The sequence below is a fragment of the Phaenicophaeus curvirostris genome, chromosome 1 (assembly GCF_032191515.1).
Source record: "Phaenicophaeus curvirostris isolate KB17595 chromosome 1, BPBGC_Pcur_1.0, whole genome shotgun sequence".
NCBI classification, from domain to species: Eukaryota; Metazoa; Chordata; class Aves; order Cuculiformes; family Cuculidae; genus Phaenicophaeus; species Phaenicophaeus curvirostris.
The window spans coordinates 60431532-60447964 of NC_091392.1; the positions used below are offsets into that span (position 1 = coordinate 60431532).

General features: G+C 37.4%; 1 protein-coding gene across 1 annotated transcript in view; it reads left to right on the plus strand.

Annotated features, from left to right (window-relative positions):
- The window catches only part of PARPBP (PARP1 binding protein), a 46506-nt gene continuing 30073 nt past the window's right edge, over positions 1-16433 (plus strand). Inside the window, exons 1-5 of the mRNA XM_069859366.1 lie at positions 1-150; positions 4095-4325; positions 7248-7355; positions 8871-9041; positions 11385-11539. Coding sequence (XP_069715467.1) covers positions 1-150; positions 4095-4325; positions 7248-7355; positions 8871-9041; positions 11385-11539 — 815 coding nt within the window. The remainder of the gene's footprint in view (positions 151-4094; positions 4326-7247; positions 7356-8870; positions 9042-11384; positions 11540-16433) is intronic.

Below are 16433 nucleotides of genomic sequence, written 5' to 3' on the forward strand. Positions count from 1 at the left end.
ATGGTGGATTTCCAGGAAAAAATTTTGAACTTAATCAAGTGTTTCAGAAGACAATGGCCTTTGTTTTCAAACTCTGACAGGACTACTGTATGTGGAGCAGACTGCATGCTGCTGGCTTTACAACTGTCAATGGCTGAAGTCAATAAACAGGTTAGCTTCATTTCACTATGGTTTTTTTTTGTTTAGAACACCTCAAACTTCGTTCAATCCCTGGAGTTCATGCATAGGTACCTACTTGAAATGTCCATTTTGGTCCCTAGATAAAGAACCACAAGGATTTTGTCTCAAAACAAAGTGAGAAAACATTTTTTTTTTTCTCCAACCTCACTGGAGTTTTTTTAAATTTTTTCTTTAATTGTTAAATTGGGCCGTTATATGATTGTATATCTAGTTTTTCAAGGGGCTGAAACAGAAAATAAATGCTTTAAGGAAAACATATGCTACTTCAATATTCTGCTAATCTGGAACAGCATGCCAGTTCATAGTGCTGAATTGTAGCTTGTACTCAAGTTGGAAGGCAAAAAAGTGTTGCAAAAAAAAGATGCATGCATACATTTTAATTTTCGATCCTAGGTCCTTGTCTAGGCAATATCAAATTAGTTGATTTTCAGGACTTTGGAATCGTGTATTTAACCAGGCCTTTTGGGAAAGTTTGTCCAAGTTATGAACCCTAAAGAGAGATCATTTTCAATGGAGCTACTTAAGTTACTAGAATTGCTCCTGGCCTGTTTCTGTATTTAGTTTTGTGTTCAGTCATTAATGGTGTTCGTAGGTAATTGTTTTACTCAGTTAAAAGTTGCTTCATGTGAAAATGTCATGAAATGAAAGAAAGCCTTTGCACTAGACAGGAGTTATCTGCTGATATTGATGCAGAATCACAGAATAACCTGAGTTGGAAGGGACCCACAAGGAACAGGGAATCTAACTCCTATCTCTGCAAAGGACAACTTGAAAGTTTACACCATGCGTCTGAGTACATTGTCCAAATGCTTCTTGAATGTGGTCAGGCTTGGCTCTGTAACTGCTTCCCTGGGGAGCCTGTTTCAGTGCTCCACCACCCTCTGAGTGAAGAACCTTTTCCTAATATCCAGCCTAAGCCTCCCCAGCACATCTTCCTGCCATTCCCTTAGGTCCTTTTGTTGGTCACCAGAGAGAAGACATCAGCACCTACTCCTCCTTCCCTTGTGAGGAAGCAGTGAACTGCTATGAGGTCCCCCCTCACTGTCCTCTTCTCCAGGCTGAACAGACCAAAGGACTTCAGCTGCTCCTCATATAACTTCCCCTTTAGACCGTCCACCAACTTTGTGGCCCTCCTCTGGACACTCTCAAGTAGCTTGATATTCTTTTTCTACTGCGGCATCTAAAACTGCACACAATACTCGAGGTGGAGCCACACCAATGTGGAGTAGAGCAGGACAATTGCCTCACTCAACTGGTTAGCAATGCCGTGCTTGATGCACCCCAGGACATAGTTGGCCCTCTTGGCTGCCAGGGCACACCGCTGGCTCATGTTCAACTTGCTGCCAACCAGAAGCCCCAGACCCCTTACCGCAGGGCTGTTCTTCAGCCTCTCCCTCCCCAGTCTGTAGGTATATCCAAGGTTTCTGTGTCCCAGGTGCAAAACCTGGCACTTGCCCTTGTTCAACTTCATGTGGCTGGCAATTGTCCAGCTCTCCAATTTGTGCAGATCCCTCTGCAGGGCCTTTTTGCCCTCAAGAGTGTCAACAGCTGCCCTCAGTTTTGTATCATGAAGGAACTTGGTTAGCAATCCTTCAAGTCCTGCATCCAGGTCATTTATGAAGATATTAAAGAGTACTGGTTCTCAGATGGATCTCTGTGGAATCCTGCTAGTGACTGGTTGCCAGTTTGATGTAACCCCATTACTTATTGATGTATTCTGCGTCCTAACTCAAATAGAAGGACCTCAGCTGAAGAGATTTAGCAGAGTGAAGTTTGGAGTGATATATTGCTCAAAGAGCAGGTTGTGGACAAAAATGAGGAGTCTGGTTGTGAAAGAGGAGAGAAGAGCAAGAATGGAAGACTTTCAGGAGAAAGACAAAGTGGTGATGGGGAAGTTGGCATTGAGAAGGTGTAGAGCATAGTAGTATGGCAAGGTCTACAGTAAACATGGCTATAAGAAAGCAGAGATTGTGAGGGATGTTGAATGAGGCACCAAGATTTGGGAGCAGAATGAAAATGGGCAGAGAATATGATGAGTTATGGGTATGTAAGGAGATAGCAACTCCTAGCTAGGATTTTGGAAAGGCAAAGAACAGGGTCAGTAGTCAGGAGATGAAAAACAGGCTAACAAGTAGTTAGTGAATAAAGGACCAAATTCTGAATTACAGAGGCCAGAATTATAAATGTAATCCTGCATCCCTGTTCCTGTGTTTTGTCTCTGTTACCTGTAGCTCAATAAAATTAGTAGCAGAATTCTCTGCTCCTGTGTATTTTCACTTAACATAAGTAGCCTCTTAATGCTAATCTTTGTGTGCATGTCTCCGTTTACAGGGATTGCAAGTGATTTTCAGTCTTCTCAGTGTTGCCATCTTTAACCATTGACAATATGCTAATTTCCTTTTTGGCAGCCACAAGAGCAAGACTCACATTTCTTTCAGTTCCTTGTACCCCAACACTCAGCTGGAAAACTTAATTAAAATGTCTCATGCTCAGTGAGCTGATTTTTTTCCCTCTCACACTCACAACTGCAAACCACTTGGTTTAAAAAACAGTAAAAGACAAAATGACAGGAATGAAACGAATAGGATTATGTACTAATTATTTCTTTCTCGGAGTGCCGCCATAACTGCTTCCTTCTCTTGCTTTTTACTGATAAAGCTGTGGGTAGTGGGCTTGCATCCTGCTTCCTTCAGTAACACATTACTCAGTTTGTGACTCAGCAGGGCTTTGTCACTTGTTCAGCTTGCTTTAAGTTTGTGAATTCCAGATTCACTATCTGGTCCTATCTATTGTGGCACTTTCAACTTTTTGTTTGCCATTTATGCCCTGCTGCCATACTTGTAATCTCCAGCCACGCCAGGTTTGCCAACAACTTTGGTCCTTTAGTTACTTCTGCTTAATAAATGAGATTACACATAACATTTTGGACTATACACAGTCTCTCATTCTTAGTCGCTTCTGTTCTCCCGTGTGGAGAACTTTTTGAGAAGAGTTTATTCTGTTTTTTCCTCTTGGTTTAGAACTGCACAATTAAACTGCAAGGTTATTGCCTTACAATTAAGTGTTCAATTATCTAAGAAGTGCTTAGGCATGATTACTTAAGGCAACTCTACATATAAATATAGTAATAGCAGATGCCCCCACTCAGTTGCTAATACAAACCTGTTAGTTATTTTGCTATCCACGTATTTGTTGTCTTTTTACCCACCTTATCTGCTCTTTTAAATTAACTCTGTCAATGTCTAATTCTGTTAATTTTCTGACAAGCTGTAATTGTTTTTTCAGTTTTAGAGGTTGGGCAGAAGGCAGAGGGGCACATGGAATGTAATCTGATAATTTTAACAGGGAGAGTGGGCCAGAAGCCAGGTATAAGATTGTAGCCTATATTGTATGACTAATATTAGTCACAGTGCTAGTAATGGATAGGTGTAGGTTGCTTTAATGTATTTGTTAGAACTATGTAGCAACACTGTTGATGTTGTATTAAATTATAACTGTACTAACGCAGGACATGATGTATGTTTTCCCAGATTACTGCTTGAAGCAAAGTAGTAGAGCTATATTTACTGCTTTTGGGATGCAAATGCCTGCAATGCTGAAAATAGTTTCTGCAAATAAATAACTTTAACCAATAGTCTAGTGGAAGTCAATATATTTTTTTTTTTTTATGAGTAGAGTACAATATAAGTACCTGGTATTTTAAGGATCAGGAACAAATGCTGTATGTAACAAAACTCAACTGTAAAACCAAACCACTGGAAGAGCTTCAGCTATAAGTCTTTTGTTTATTATAAACTTAAATATTTAGATTATATTAGTTTTTAAAAATATACCTATGTGCAGCTTCTTTTGAAGTTATTTTTAAAGCTATGCTGAATACAAGCCATAATGTTTTGTTTTTTCTGTTATATTAGCACCATGGAGATTTCACAGTATCACTTAGTGATGTGCTGGAAACTTGGAAATATTTGTTACATGACAAACTGGAATTATCACATGAAAACATGACAGAACCTGAAAATTATGCCGACCTAAAAAAAGCCTATGATGCCTTCTTAGCAAGAAGCAATATGTTAGATCTAATAGATGTACGTCAGAAGTGTTATGGTCTTGGACGTGTAGACGAAGATGATCATGTAGCCCCTGTAAGTATTTTGTTTGTTTTATCTCTGATATTTTTTGACTTTTTTTTTATCCCAGTTATGGATTTATGGCTTGTTATAGTTTGAGTTAAAGTAGGATCAGCTTCTGACTCTTAACTCAGTCACTCGAAGTAACTTAATTTCTCTGAAAACTAACTGCATATTTTTGAGACAGTGTTCTTCTCAATAGTGATAACACAGGAAATAAGCACTGGCATTTTTGCATACCTATACTTAACCAAGACCATCCTCAAGCTGGCAGAAAAGGAGCTGTGCCTGTGGTGAGGGGTGAATAGGGCAGGTGACCCTAAACTGACCAACAGTATTCCATCCCATATATGTCATACTTGCTAAAAACTGAGAGATCACGAGGGTCTCGCTCTCTTCTGTGATGGCTGATGTTCAGTGAGGACTTCATTTGTCTAGTTGCTCCTGATCCTACATCTCTGTGTTCCTGAGTCCAGTTCCTGAGTCCTGGTCCCTCCAAGCTCTGGACCTATCCCCTCATGTCTGCTCTGCAGCATGCGTGGTGGTGTATAGTCATTTAGCGGGAGGGTAGGGGTGCGATCTCATATATTTGTATATAATTTATTACTTTCTAATTATTTTCATTGTTAATATCATTTCATTAGAGCTGTAGTTCTAGTTTCCAACCAGTATGTCTTTTCCTCTCATTGCCCTCTTCTTCCCCTGTGGCATATGGGGGGTAAGGGATTTTAGAGGCTTGACTGCATGGATTTAGCTGCTGACTTTGGGTGGAGCTAAACCATGACATGACCCTTCTAAATTATTCACAAGTTACTTTACTCTTCATTTGGGGAAGCAGATGAGTTTAAATTACTAAATCTTCTAAAGAATTCTTGAGAATCACTCAAAAATGATTTCTTTATCTTGTCCTGCTGGGTAGGTAGGTCATATAGCTCTTCTATGAGTATATCGCTCTTTGCCAGAAATGGAACTGAAAAATGAACTGTAAAGATTTGATAAGACTAGAACAAAATTAAGTGATTAACATGTCATGGAGTTTTGGTATATGTTGATATACAGTCAAAATATTTCAAGGTTATTGTACCGCGCTCTTAAAAACCAAAAAATTCCCTATACTACATGTTGTTAGATTTTGTTTTTTCACTGAAACCAGAATAGTTCCACTTCAGCCATTCAGTCAAGCAGCTCAGGTATTATGACACTGCATGTGAGGCCATGCTCTAGACTTGAAAAAGTTCTAGTGTGTATTCCACTCTTAGACTGTGAAACCTATGAAAAATGTATTTGACTAATATCTATGTCACTGTGTAAGTAGCTGAGACGAATTTGAAACACAAGCATCCTATGTGACTTTATTTGATTTTGTGTTCTGTAGAGTATGTAAAGGACAAAAGGCAACAGGTATTGATAATGAAAAAAATATTGAATGTTGGATTTAGATGCATTTATTTCCAGCTTGTAATTAAAACTTAGAAAGGAGTTGATCAACTGCTTTTACTGCCAACTGTCTCAGCATTGCTGACTTAAACAGATCAGTGTTCATCTCGTCTTCTGAATTTGATCTGTATTTAGCTAGCTGATTGCTTTAATGTGAGGGAAGCTATATTGGTAACGGAACATTAATTAAACTAATGTACGTTATGAACATAGTATGAATTACTAGTTACAGCATGATTAAAACTATTTACTGTAGAATAGAATTATCAGATCATTCAGGTAGAAAAAGACCTTTAAGATCATCAAATCCAACAGTATACCTGACATTGTCATGCATAGTAAACCATATCCAAAATGCCATATCTACATGTTTTTTGAATGCCTTCAGAGAAGGTGACTCCACCACTTTGCTGGGCAGCCGGATCGAATGCTTCACCACTCTTTCAGTAAAGAATTTTTTCCTAGTATCAAGTCTAAACCTTCTGTGTCGCAACTTGAGGCTGTTTCCTCTTGTCCTATCACCTGTCACTTAAGAGAAGAGACCAACACCCATCTCATTACAACCTCTGTTCAGGTAGTTGTAGAGGGTGATAAGGTCTCCCTCCCCTCAATCTCCATTTCTTCGGACTAAACAAGCCCTGTTCTCTAAGCGGCTCCTTGCAAGACTTGTGTTCCAGACTCTTCACCAGTTTCATTGCCCCTCTCTGGACATGCTTCAGCAACTCACTGTCCTCCTTGAACTAAGAGGCCTCAAACCTGCTGCATTAGAGGTGTGGCCTTGCCAATGCCAAGTACAGAGGCATGATCACTTCCCTGCCTTCGTAAGAACAAAAAGCTTTCTCCATGAAAAAGTGATCAAATATTGAAATGGGTTGCCCAGCAAGGATGTGAAATCTCACCTTTAGTGGTATTAAAAACTTGGCTGAGCATGTCAATGAGCAGCCTGGTCAAACTGGTCCAGCTTCAAGCATGGGTTTGTACTAGATGAACTTTATAGGTCTCTTTTAACCTAAATTATTGTATGATTCTATGATGAGTATGCTTATAACCAGCTTGCCTACTTCCTTAATGGGTCAGAGAACCTGCACTAGAACACTTATGTGATTATTAGATGCAAAAGAGATTATAAGTAAAACTGAAGTTCAGGAAAAGCATGGAAACTGCAACTTTGTTAATTTTGTTTTTTCTTCCTGTTTTAATGGGGAAGATGGAGAACTCAGGTGGGTTAATGAGCTCTTCCTAAACATGGTATAACACGTTAAATATTCTCTAAAATGCAATCCCTGCCTCTTAATGTAAATGTATTACATAACTGATTGAGATATCTTTTCTAAGTTAATTTGAGTCTTAAATGTCATTTCTCCACTGAAACAGTTGTACTTGAGGCCTGCTCTAACCTCGAAACACTAGCAAACTAGCAGAGGTGTAGTTTCACCAGGTTTTAATACTGCTTTTGCTTTTTAGTAGTTTTCATATTTAAGTTTAATCTTTTTAATAAAGGTTCAGCTGTTGGAATTTATTTCTGGCATAATGAATGTTGAAAAAACTAGTGGTTCTGTTCTTTCTACTCCTACACGTGTCAACAAACAAGGCCAGGAGACCATGAAGGTAAATGTTTGTCTCACTTATAATATTCTGAGTATATTGAAAACTGAAGATAAAATATAACATAGTTTCTTTTTCCTGTTACTGGTACTAAAACATTGCTGGTTTAAAAAAATGGAATGTGTGTGTTGAGCACTGGATCACTGGAGTATATTGTAGGCATACGTGTGGGAGTAAGTGCAGAAACTTATATTCTGAAAGACAGTCCTTTTACGGCAGGCACGTGATGTAGACTTAATCTGAAGCACTAGGGAATAAATTTTTCTCCCAGTACACCCACACTCAAACACGGTCTTGACTAAGAGTTAAATGATTTGGGCCAGTGCTGCAAAGTGGTAGGTGAAGTAAACTTTGATTTTATTATTAGCTCATACTCCCTTAATATATGGGAGAAATCTGAGCAGTCACTGTAGTGGTGGCTGTAGCAAAGCAAACAAGGTCTTTATCCCAGCAGAGGACTTGATTACTTTATGGGAATACTGGATTCTTTCTTTGTACCCTTTCAACACCCAAACCAAGAATTTGAATACTATGTGTAGCAACACTTGAAATCCTGAAGCTTTAGTAATTTCCAGGCTTGCTTTTCTCATGATAAGTGGCAATTTCAATTCAATATTTGGGTATAACTCAAAATATTTCTGACCAAGAAAATCTTTTCTGAGCTAAGATTTTCCCCTAGGTAGCACTTCTACCATTGACATAATGGCTTTCTTACTGCATTGACTTGTGTGGGATAAATATTCATTGCTTTTTTAACTTCTCTTAAATCTATCTTTTCAGACTGTTGTATGTACGTGTTTGGTTTTTTTCCTGCCTGTTGGACACATCCTATTGAATATGAAGAATTTCCATAGCAAATATAGGTTTTATCATTATATTTCCTTTTGTTAATGACCATTTTTCATTTTGTTTTTCATTCCTTAAGAAAAAAACTGTAGATTCTTGAGTTCATGGACTCTTATTCTTACAGAGTCCAGAACAGTGCTGTGGTATAAGTAATTACAAGACTATGTTTTAATAATGTGTGTGGAGCTGGGTCACAATTTATGTCCAATTTTACTCAATGGAGTTTCAGTGATTGAAATCCCCTGAGAGCTAAGGGACTGCTGAATCTGATGTGGAGCTAGCAAGTTGTTGAAAATCTTAGCCTATTTGAAGTTAATGACAAATCCTTGGATGGTTTAATAGTGCCAGTCTTTTGCCATGGGATAGAAAATAAATGTCTGTGAAGAGGTATCTAAGTAGAAAGAAATCAATAGCAGATTTAAATAGCTAGAGATCTAACCCTCAAATATTTTGTGGCTATTCAAGTACAGTACATGTAATTTTAGCACATTAATCACACTTGCTTTTGTCAATACTTCCAGAATTCCCTTACATAAAGTAGCATTTTGAAATTATGCAAGGTGAAATTCTTGCTCTTCCAAAAATTCTATTAGTACGTATCAGACGAGCTTTAAAAAAAAGAACGTAATTTAGCAGCAGGGTAACCAATTTGTGTGATGCTTTCTTATGCAGGTGACAATCCTAGCAAAGAAGTGTGTGTGTTCATATTTAAGCCTGTTGGTGAATTCTAAGGATGATCTGGCATTGGCTCATATTCTGAATGTTCCTGACAGAGGACTTGGTAGAGAAGCCTTCACAAACCTAAAACATGTCTCACAGAAGAGAAAAATGTCCATTTTCCTGGTATGTGTGTCAAATGAAACTTGCTATAGATCAGTGGCAATTAAATAGATGTATAATCATTAAGTGTTGCTTAGATCTTGTAAGCAAGACTAACATTTGCAAGCCAGGTTGAATACCACCATAAACATGGTTTCTAGGTTAAAAGGACACAACAGAGATTCTCTGTGAAGAAATGGGTACTTGCTTGATCGTGAAATGTAAACTTGTGCAGAAAAATAATTTTGTACACCTCTAGAACTCTGAAATGTTATCACCCATCGTAAAAACAGGCATAGAGACTGTTCATCCTGAACACTGACTGAACTCCTGAAAAATTTTAGTATCTTAAACACAAATTTAAGAATATGCTTTTTATTATTACTTTTAAGATTTTGAAATCTTGGTAAATATTATGAAGTGAGATCATGGGTATTTACATTGAAGAAAAAAGACAAAGGAAGAAAATATTACATTAGACTAGAGGTTTCTGCTTACCAAATACCTCTAAAAGCAATGAAATTGAGTCCAATATCATGAAACAGTATTAACAAAACCAAGCCACTAACAATGCATTACAATACTTACCAGTTTTGAAGTGCACAAAGTATGTATTTTGGTTAGATAGTAAAGCAACATTTTTCTGTGCATTTGTTAAGCCTGAGACATCTGGAACCTAGAGTATTTCTGTGTCCAATTTACTTCTCTTAGAGTGACTTAGTGACAAAACCTTGCCTTTGACGTGTCCATTAGAATAGAAGCTGAAATTGAGAAGGGTAGCATTGTATTTTTTTCAGCTTAACTCAGAATCTGGGGAAAGTAGTGCTTTCCAGTCACTTGCATCTTGATCAGTCTTGAAATAGTCATCAGGTTGTGGTCAATATGGCAAATTCCTGCTCATCATAGCCTCAAAGACACAAAGCTGGGAAAAAGTCTTGACACAGTGTCAATGGCCTTGTAATGGAATATAGAAAAACTACATTATCAGTGTGCAGGGCTCATAGAGGCTTGTTGCTGAAGAATCTAGTTTGGTATGTGAGGTGCATTTATACTTACAGTAGTTATAGCCAGCACAGAGCCATCTTAGAAATAGTTGGAATAAGATGAGTTAGAATTCTTTCTCCAAAGAACCACGGTAGTCCCTCATATTCAAAATAATCAAATTTTGCATGCACAGCAGCCTCAGTGCAGACAACAGCAGACTAAGGAAAAACAGTGTGGGTATGTAACAGTCACTGAAGCAGCTGCATTCTCTGATTTTTATGGTTGAATAAATATGGAAAATTTGTGAAATCTCAGATCCAGGATTAATTATTTTAGCTTCTAATGCTCTGTGTTTTGACTGGATTTATTACCTCTTCCTCACAGTTGCCAGAGGGGAAACTTCTCTACCGTGTAAAGAAGTATTTTTTTTTTTTTTTGGCATCTGTGCTTGTAGAAATTGTGCAAAGCCAGAATATTTTTCCATTGGGAAGGCAAGGTCCTATGAACTGTACTCGATCCACGGGAAATCTTAAGCACAAAGGCAGGAATACTGGCAGGTTTACTTTCTTTGCTAGAGTAATTCCAGTTGTACTCTTTCCAGTCCTACGAGCTTTATGATTTAGCTGTTTAGTCTGAAATTAAAATTTATATGTAGAATTAATTTTACTGCATCTGTGACAAGCGTTACAGATTGTTATCTTTACTTTCACCTTTCTGGAGTCCTGCTAAGCTTTTTGTTCTGATGGTTGCCTTAAAATTTGAGGGGTTGTCCTCTAAGGCATACTGCTTTTGGGATATTTCTTGTTTTTAGTGTCTTTAGAGCAGATGAATATATTTGGCAACTTTCAGAACTAGGTACTTGTGATGATAGACGCCTTAACTGTCATAATTTATCAGAAACTTTGAGTATACCTCTTTTTTATTTGCACCTCTGAAAATGAATGTATTACTGAAGTCAACTTTTATGTGGTTGTGTTAAAATTGTTCTTGGGTCATAGAGAGCCCTCTGAATATAAGAGTAATTTTTGTGAGGTCAGCATAAGTATTTAAACAACAGAAATAACAAAAATAAAAATCTATACCCTATGTAATAAATTTTTTTCCAAGATGTCAAAAGGCCAAGGTAAATACCAAATTAGCTGGATTGTTTTTGCGTTTTTTTTTTTCATACTGCTGCACTATTTAAGTATTGATGTTGCAAATACTTATGGTGAGATGTACAAAGTCTGCTGTCAACAGGTATTCTATTGATTTCAATTTGATTATTTCTGCTATCAACCAGCTGTTATCACTGTTTTCAAATCTGTTGGAGAGAATCACTTCAACATACATACTTTTCATGTTTGTCTACAGTTTCATATTTATGAATATTTCTCCTAATAGATAGCAACATCTTTTATCCGAACCGTAGAACTTGGAGGAAGAGGCTGTGAGTCTTCATTATTTGATCCTTTAAAAGCCCATGTAAAGGGGCTTTCAAACTTTGTTAATTTTATTGACAAGCTGCAAGAAATTGTTGGTGAAACTTTAGATCCAAGGTAATGGAATTTCTGTTATATTTTTTTCTTGTCGAGCACCTGTATCTTTTTTGTTTTTCCTTGTGCACGTGTCTCAGGGTGGGGGGAATGAAAGGAAACCCATTCACTCATTTAGTATTTTGGAGTAAATGTTTACAACTTAAACCTTGGTAGAAAATATAAATATTGTAAAAACAGTTGGGCTAAGCATATAGATTTTTTTGAGGCTATTCTTTGTATTAAATTTTCACCAAATCTATGTCTGTATGGCTATTTGGTTAGTTCCCTTGTTATAAGTAAGCTTCAAAAAATTTCAGTCTTATGGGTCTGGTTGGTACATAAGCCAATACATGCTTTACTCTTTCTTGCTTGTTAATTACTTCCTTTTTGACATTTCATTGTATGTACCTTTACATAAAGGAGTCTTTTTATTGCTGCTGACAAATGACTAGATTGGTCATTTAGCTTTCCTTTTCTCTTCTTTTTAACTACATAAGCAAAGCATAAGAATTATTTCTTAGGAAGGCTCTGTCAAATTCATGATTTTGAATATTTTTGAAGAGCTGAAATTAGTCTTTTTGGCAAGCTTATAAGTGTGAGATTGATTAGAGAAGTGCAAATCTAACTCAGTATTTTGAATTGGTAAGTACTGGCATTAGTCCAAAGAAAAGAGCAATTTTCTTAAGCATTATAGAACTTAGTGTGTTTTGGTTATTTTTTTCATTTATAATCAGTAAATTTCTATACAAAACTTTAGCAAATCAGCTGTAATAATTCTGTTCTTGGTACTAAAGAATCTTTTTATTAGTTTGAATTGAGCCTAATCCACACAGTTGAAAACAAAATGTTAAGCCATAAACTTATTTAAATTACTGGTTAGATTACATTGAAGCTGGAAGTGGAATGTATTTCTGAAGTTGTTTTTCAGTTTTTGTTTTATTTTTGAATTCTGCTTCTTTCTTCTTCCACTTCAACATTCTGGATGCCAGAGACATGCTGTCTCTGCTGGTGATTAAAGAAAACTTTTGACTCAATATCTAATGTATGGTTTGTTTTTTTTCTTTCGTAAAATCATATCTGGCACTGTACGTTGGTAAAAATGAGAAATGGAAGATGTTCTATGTGCATAAACTTACTTTTTAGGGTGAAAAGGCTACTTTTTCAGGTATGTACACTTCAGCAAAACGTGACATAAAATGCTGCACCTTGTTAATTGTCCTTCTGTTTAAGGCATACAAGAAAAATCAGTGTGGGATAGTTGCTGAGAATTACCAGTTTCTAACTGGGACAATTCTCTAGAGTTTGGAAATTCTTTTTAGCATTCAGCTATGTATTCTGTTGCTTTCTCTTTTATTCCTGTTGCTGTACGTGATGTCCTTTTTGTTGGTATTCTGTTCCTATTATTGTCGATCTATATAGATAGTATGACGATCTATTACACTTTGGAATATAAATTCTAATGGCAGATTCTGGTGTATTCATTAGGTTGCGTGTGTACATGTGTATGTTGTTGATTTTATCACTGACCAGGAATGGAAGCTAACTGTACTGTGATGTTTCTAGTATCTCTTGTAGTCTATATGGGTTTTATAACCTCACAAACTAAAATACTACTGTTGTTCTTATAACTAGTGCTTAGTGCTTATAGAAATATATCAGCTGGCTGTTTTTGAAAGAAATTTTGTTAGTATGTTGCTCTCAAATATTATGGGACTAGCTTACAGAATAGAAACCAAGGGTTGCAACATTGGTGAACAAAAAGCTATTCTTAAGTGTTCAGTAAGGCATATGAGTGAGGACTGACTGTATGCTCTGCGTGTGGTGTGAGAGTAGATATGAGTTCCAGAGGATGCAGTTTTACACTAGAAATTTTTCTAGTTCTGTTACTGTTGCAATCTAAAGAGCAGAGGAAAAAAGAAAAGAAACAATGCAGCAAAAATTTCAGTTAATCTTCTTAATCTTCAGAAGCCGACTGAGAACTCAAAGAGCAAGATGGACAATCTATCTGTGGTATTGCATTTTTTGGTTGTTTACTTAATGATTAGAAGTCTTATTTACGTTTCATCTTGTTATGGTGGAATTCTTGTGAAACTTGAACTTGCATAAAATACAAAGTAGCCAAATAAATGATGGGTCTTTGTGGAATGGGTTGAAAAGAAGCTTTCTTCATCAGCCTGAAGTCATGTTCGCTTGCGCTGGAAACCTAGAAACAGAATTGAAGATGTTATGTAGTGCTTGAATATGGTTAAGAATATTTTTGACATGGTAGGGTATATGGAGCAACTAAGTATCTGCTAACCAATGGAGACTGTTTCTCATCTCCAAGTCATTCAGCTAGGAAAGTGAACAGTAGCTGAGATGAAGAAAGGGAAAGCTGTCGAACAGTGGAAATTTAATGAAACTATGATGATTTGATTAAAATATGGCACAAAGCGGACTTGACAGCAGGAGAAATGGAAAAGATATCATGATCTTTGGTAGTTTCAAGGCAAATTCACTGAACAGAACAAACATTCTTACAAATCTCTGGAGTTTTTAGATAGTTCAAGTTTGCCTCCCCTCATTGCCCAGATGTCTAAGACGAGAGGAAATCACTAATGTTTGAAGGATCAGTAGCATGAAAATTCCTTAAAGTTTGGGGATGCTGTAAAACTTGTAACACTAAAGCTATTTACAGATTTTGTAGATTTGAAACTTGGACCATGCTAGTGCAGTAAACATAGAGCTTAGATATTCTACTTTATGAGCCTGTTTCTTGACAAGAAACATCAATGTCGTATTTGCCAGTGAAGTGGGTGATTATTATACACCTGAGGATCTGGAAACTCGTTTTCTGTTGGTATAAATGAAAAAGCATGGTACTAGTCCAACATTCTGAAAATCCTTCTTTTCTAGGCCAGATAATAATTCTTCTTGTATCTGGAAAGAACTTTTTCAGGAATGACTCATTTTCAAGTTTGTCAGAGGTGTGTGTGACTTAAAACTGAATGATGGAAAAACATTTGTGTTATTGGCTACTCCACGTGTTGGTTCATGTAGATGTATGTGTGTGAACGTATGTACATTATATATATGTATTTAAAAGTCCCAATTAATTTTCTATAGTACCAAAGTTAGTAGATGGGCAGTAAAGTTTTTTCTTGAATTGGATCCTGACCACTAGGTGACACTGTTGCACAGCTCACAGGAGAAGCTGTTTAAAGCTGAAGTTGGCTGTGTTGTTTCAAATGAGTGTAATGCTTTGTAGTGGATCTTCATTTCAAATCCTTGAGCAGTCTTCTACAGTCAGTTGTAGAAGTTATACAACTTGACTTGATCATGCACGTTGATTAGTCCATTGGGCTTTCCCATGACAGGGAAAATGCTGTTTCTTAAGTGTTGCTTTTGTGAAGCTATGATTGCATCTGCATGTACAGTAGTATTTTGGGAGAGAAAGCATACGAGCCTTTATCTGGTCTTGTGCTTAATGTTTGAACTAATGGGATAGCATTCATGCAGCTGGAGTTTTGTGTTTTAAAGCTGCTGGAGAGTTGTGCAAGAGCGTGCTAAACGTTGTCTATAGGACAGCTTATACTTCGGTTCATAGAATAATTTGGGTTGAAAGGAAGGTCAGGAAATTCTTAGTTCAGCACCCTGCTTAAAGCAGGGTCAATTATGGGGTCAGCCTAGGTTAATCAGAGTTTTATCCAGTCAAGCTCTGAAAACCTCCAAGGGTGGAGATTGCACAATCTCCCTCTTAGCAACCTGTTCCACTGCTTGAGTGACCTCATGATTTAAAGCTTGCATTTTTTCCTTATATTGAGTTGAGACCTCTCCTGTTTCAATTTATGCCTGCTGTCTCTTTTTCTTCTACTAGCTGCCAACATGAGGAGCCTGGCTCTATCCTCTTTGTTACCTTCTTGGAGATATTGGAAAGCTGTTAGATCTCCCTGAAGCCTTCTCTTCTCCAGTCTGAACAAGCTGTTCCCTTAGCTGCTTTTCACAGGGCATGTTTCCTGACCATCTTGGCAGCCTTCTGCTGAACTTGCTCTACTTTATCAATGTCTTTCCTGGACTGGGGGGCCCAAAACTGGATACAGTGTTCTAAATTTGGTCCAACAAGTGCTGATTAGAGAGGGATAATTGCATTCCTCTAACTACTGGCTACGCTACTGTTGATTCAGCCAAGGATGTCGTTGGCCTTCTTTGCTGCCAAGGCACACTCCTGGCTCGTGGTTAGCTTGCTGAATATGCACCAAGACTCTCAGGTTCTTTTACATAGAGCTGCTCCTTGCCTGTATCATTGGAAAGGGATAACCCCTTACATGACTTTGCACGTCCTATTTCATATGATTCCTGTGAGCCTATTTCTCCCATCTGTTTAGGTATCTCTGCTCAGCAGCTCTACCCTCAAGCATATTAACTGTTCCATCTGATTTGATGTCATCTGCAAACTTGATAAGAATATATTTTTATCACTGAGTCACTGCCAAAGATCTTCAAAAGCAAAAAAACAGGTTCCAGGATAGACCTCTATGGTACTTCATTCGTTACTGGCCTCCAAATACAGTACAACATGTTTGCTACCTTCTGAGCCTGATAATCCAACCAGTTTTTAACTCATTTAGTTGTCCATCCAACCAGACGGTAACATCCAAACTTCTATGTTGAGACTATTTTCTGACAGTGTTGAAAACCTTGCTATTATACAATCAAGGTAAGTGGCTTCTACCGTTCTCCTCTGGTCTGCAAGCCAGTCATTTTATGATATGAGGCAAACAAATTCATCAGCCATAATTTTCACTTGGTAAATCCATGGTTACCAGCCACCACCTAAGCTTTCACATGCCCAGAAATGTTTTTCCAGAGGACTTTTTACATTGTTTTCTCAGGGAACAATGTGAGACCGATGAGCCTGTGGTTCCCCTAAACTGTC